Raw genomic sequence first — 4,828 nt, 5'->3', positions numbered from 1 at the left:
CTTCCGAAGAATTTTGGTACTCACATGCAGATCACATTCTCAAATGATTGCAGGCCAGTAACAACAGTGGTTTCAGCTGCTCTTGTGAAGCAGCTGCGGGAAGAGACAGGAGCTGGGATGATGGATTGCAAGAAAGCCCTGGCAGAGACAGGAGGAGATCTTGAAAAAGCACAGGAATATCTCAGAAAGAAGGGTCTTTCAACTGCAGATAAAAAATCAAGCCGGCTTGCAGCTGAAGGCAGGATTGGCTCATACATCCATGATTCTCGTATTGGAGTTCTGATCGAAGTGAACTGTGAGACGGATTTTGTCGGGAGAAGTGAAAAGTTCAAGGAATTGGTTGATGATCTTGCTATGCAAGCAGTGGCTAATCCTCAGGTAATGAAAGTCATTGAACTGCAATGAAAGCTGCAATCTGATGCAGAAACGTGAGTCTATTCTGTTGCCTGTTCGGGTCTTGTCTGAAATATTTTACACACAGGTGAAATATGTCTCCATTGAAGACATCCCAGAGGAGATAAGGAACAAGGAGAAAGAGATTGAGATGCAGAGAGAGGACATTTTGTCCAAACCGGAGAACATAAAGGAGAAGATAGTTGAGGGGAGAATCTCCAAGAGGCTGGGAGAGCTTGCACTGTTAGAGCAACCTTATATTAAAGATGACAGTGTCCTGGTGAAGGACCTGGTGAAGCAAACAGTGGCTGCCATTGGTGAAAACATCAAGGTCAGGAGGTTTGTCAGATTTACTCTTGGAGAATAGACAACTGAGGCATGGGATCACACAGCAAGTAGAGCAATTTTTTTCAACGAGAACTTTTCTTGATTGTTATTTTTGTTGTGATTAAAGCAAATTAATCCCTTAATTTGTTAAGTGAAGAATCCTGAATTTGTGAAATGTTCTCCACATATGTAATAGCGTTTTTTTTTTTTTTTTTTGCATCAGCTTCATCTTTCAAGAATCCTGACCCCTTTGTCTAAAATCCTTTTCTCTGTCCTCAAAAGAAATGCACGATTCAGGGCTTCCACACTGCAGATATGAAGGTTTCCAGTTCCATTTCTGTACATATAAAGTCTTACATAACAGGAGGACCTGAAAGCAGCGAACACAGAATGCAAGCATATATACAAAAGCAGAGGGCCTTATTAGAAAGAGGATATATCAAAAGATCAAACACCATTCCTAACACTAGAATACCTCAAAAATGACTATTACATAGGAAAACATATCGGCTTCTTATCTTTCATCTTATCGCTATATCATCGCTTAAGGACATAACAGCTTCCGGAGATGGCAAACTAATTCCGGTTTCTGCTCTTCTCCAATTACCTTGGAGCTGAAACAAAAGGCATATGCAGAAACATCAGCAAGTGAACTAGAAAGAATCGAACAGGGGTTCTTATACAAGAATGTCCAATTCCTCATACCTAGACCGATAGCCTCTGAGCTCTTCATGATTCTCAGCTTCTTGCAGGAATCTACAAACATTCTGCAGAAATAAGAAAAGATTGAGACTGGTCAATCTCTCTTTCATCCCTTTTGACATTCCTTTTTTATCTGCTTGTCAGAAATGAACATGGGTAACAGATCTTTGAGTTCTGAAATTCATCACTTTGAAGTGGGATTCTGGAGATTGTCTTTGCCATGAGCAAGAGTTTCATGATAACATCCTACTTACAGATCAAACCAAACCATGTACAAATGTAAGTTATGAAGCTGTGAAAAAAACCAAACTCACTCCCAAGGGACATCACCGACCAGCATCCAGTCACCGTCTTTATCCTCGAACGTTACCACGTACTCAGATCCACGCAAGAGATCGGTCAAGCCGCTCTTATTCAAACCATCTCGGCCTGACCCTCCATTAGAACCAAACTGACCTGCACAAAAACAAAAACCATTCAAAGAGTTCAAGAACTTGCAATGAACTCAACCCAGTAAGCAGATAATAAGGGGGAAAATTTTACCAATCTTGAAGAAAACGAACATATTGTCAAGTGCTGAAGAGAGGTCAGTGTAGCTCTTGTATGTGTTGAGATCGATCTTCCTCAAGTAAGGAGCACCTTCCATGCTAACCTTCACGTACAATCCTGGTTCCGAGTTTTGGCAGTCCTTCTTGTGAGACTGAGAAGCCAATGTGTTCTTCCGGAACTGTCGACAAAGAGTGAACTGGTGGCCATCCCACGACCTGTGCCCTGCCAAAATTCCAAAAGCCAGGAGCTTTACCACTGCCCTTATTACATTCGAAATCTCTTCTTCCCCAACAGAGGAAGAACCAGAAGAAATTCATATAACAGAGTCTACGCATATGAGACAAAATTCTTGAGTTTTATGGGCATGATCTCATTCCAGATGAAACTGAGGGAAGAAGATTAGAATTCTGCATCATAGAAGCAAACTTAATACCACTGAAAACACCTGAAAACGGAAAAAGATCACACAAGAAAACTTCTTTCTTGAAGAAGAAAAAGAAAAGGACCAGGAGAGACGGGAACACAGTTACTTTGAACCAGGAGCTAAACCAGAATTCTTCTCCTGAACCGGCGAGTCCGGTTTAGCCGGACCGGCGGAACCACCGGGGCCCGAACCCGGATCCGACCGAGCAGCGTCATCACCGGAAGATCCGGAAGAGAAGACCCAGTTTCCAGACCCGTCGATCGCGTCGGAGAATACCCTTTTGGCCCCCGACATGGAACAACAGCTCTTGAGCGACAGAAATCCCAGGTCGGCTCGTTCCCTTGACTCGGACCCTGGTAACCCGAGTCTCAACTCGGTGGCCTTCAGGTTAAGACCGGCGCTGTCATCGTCTCTGGTTTTGGCTTTGCCAGAAGTTTCCATCAATGCCCGCTCTGAAAAACCCAAGTAATCATTCTCTGCGACAGGTTCTGACATTAAATCCTGAAACCTTTTCTTACACTGAACGAGAAGAACATAAAACACTGCAAAAGACTCAGATAGAACGGGAAATTTGGCTGAAGTGTGAGGCTTTGGTTTTGCTGGTGGATGCTCGTAGATGATAAAGGAGAAGCTTGTTTATTTATCATCCTGGAAATATAAAGTTCATTCCTTTTTTTGGACCCTACATTAGTATGGTCCAAACAACATAGTTTGTTCATTCAGACATGAGTATATATTTATAAATAAAAAAAAAAAAAGACAAGCATGTTTTATATATGAACTGGTGTGATGTAAAACAATAAAAAGAAAGAAAGATTAACTGGTGATTAATTTACAAGGGTTAAGAAAAATTCCTTTGGTTCTAAATACGATATTCAACACATTAATAATGAAGGGGGAAAAAACTGTTTATAATCTCAACAAAACAAACATATTAATAAATGTTTGAATACAGGTAGTATACGTACGTATACGCTATTTTGTGTAGACATCAACCCCGACAGGTCATATAATGCCCCTCTCTCTCTCCTTTTTTATATCACTTTTTATATTTATTTATTTTTTGCTATTAGTTCAAAGAACAGTGAAACAGAAGGTATCACATTCTCTATTGTCTGTATATGACATGTATCTACCGCACCATTAAGAGGAATGCACTTTGAGAGAGAGAGAGAGATGAATATGGAAAAGTCTGGGAGAGAGATGGGGCCAGAGAGCTCAAAACGTAGGGCCCATATAGATAGATGAAAGGTGGGCCCAGAGAAAATGCGGGCCCAAATATTCTTTTTCTGGGTCAGAACCATCTTCTTGCATACATTTCAATCCATATATATATTAATATTACCCTGTTATATTGCTTTTAAATTATTATTATAGATACACATATATTTCTTTTAAATGATATAATAATTTTTTATTATCTTTACATTTTTAAATTTATTTATTTAATAATAAAACTATACTTCATTACAAAGAAACACTCAGTAATATTGTTGGAGATTCAAAATTGTAAATAATTTTGACATAGAGAAAATTGGAGACGGATGATAGTATTCACACAAAGAATCATAAGCCTTGAAATTTTTTGCCAGAACATAACAAAATTATATATAATTATTACTCTGATTAGTCGCGCCTTATATATTTATATGCAAACCCATTGATTTATCGAATTATTGATGCAAGTATATGCACCATTTTTTCCATTTCAAAGTTGGTCGATTTTGTGTGTATCTTCATAGTTTTGCGTGTTTTTAAATTTAATGATCATCGACAACATTGATTAATTTTTAAACCATATAGCACCGGACGAAAATTTATCTCCACGGCACCTAACCCATTAATTATACAAAACTGATTAATTTTCAACGGTTTTCAACGGCGTTTCAACGACGATTTCCGTTAAAATTCCGTTGAAAATTTACAACGGGTATCCGTTGGAAACACCCGTTGGAAATTTTTAACGGAATTTTCAACGTATTCAATTGAAAAATTGGGTTGGAAATTTCCAACGGTATTTCCAACGGAGATCCGTTGGAAATTTTCAACGGATTAACGTTGGAAAAATCGGTTGCAAATTTTTAACGGAGTTCCAACGGATGTTTGTTAGAAAGAATTTCAACGGAATTTCCAACGGATGCCGGTTGGAAATTTTTTTGGAAATTTTTTTAAAAAATTCCAACGGATGCCGGTTGGAATTTTTTTTGGAAATTTTAAAAAAAATTCCAACGAAAATCGGTTGAAAATTTGGATTTTAATTGAAATATATATATTTATATATATATATATATATTCGAATTCATATATATGTATGTATAATATATATTTGTTATGTATATATAAAATATATATACACAAAATATACATGTATTTATACATATATATACGTATAAATATATAAAAGACTCGTATATTTAAATATATATATACATA

The 4,828-nt window shown here is 37.7% G+C and overlaps 1 protein-coding gene and 1 pseudogene across 2 annotated transcripts in view; one reads left to right on the top strand and one right to left on the bottom strand.

Moving 5' to 3' along the window:
* Positions 1 to 930, top strand: part of LOC104814561 — a 5,274-nt gene extending 4,344 nt beyond the window's left edge. For both annotated transcript variants that reach the window (XM_010542665.2, XM_010542664.1), the window contains exons 6-7: positions 54 to 378; positions 482 to 930. In XM_010542665.2, the coding sequence (XP_010540967.1) occupies positions 54 to 378; positions 482 to 760 (604 nt within the window). In that variant the 3' untranslated portion in view covers positions 761 to 930. The remainder of the gene's footprint in view (positions 1 to 53; positions 379 to 481) is intronic.
* A 102-nt stretch (positions 931 to 1,032) lies between these two features.
* LOC104814559 lies at positions 1,033 to 3,114 on the bottom strand (annotated as a pseudogene).
* Between the last annotated feature and the right edge of the window lie 1,714 nt (positions 3,115 to 4,828).

The sequence above is a fragment of the Tarenaya hassleriana genome, unplaced genomic scaffold (genome assembly GCF_000463585.1).
Source record: "Tarenaya hassleriana unplaced genomic scaffold, ASM46358v1 Cleome21, whole genome shotgun sequence".
Classification (NCBI taxonomy): domain Eukaryota; kingdom Viridiplantae; phylum Streptophyta; class Magnoliopsida; order Brassicales; family Cleomaceae; genus Tarenaya; species Tarenaya hassleriana.
The sequence above is the reverse complement of the archived record's forward strand: the minus strand, read 5'-3'. Positions and strand labels throughout refer to the sequence as shown.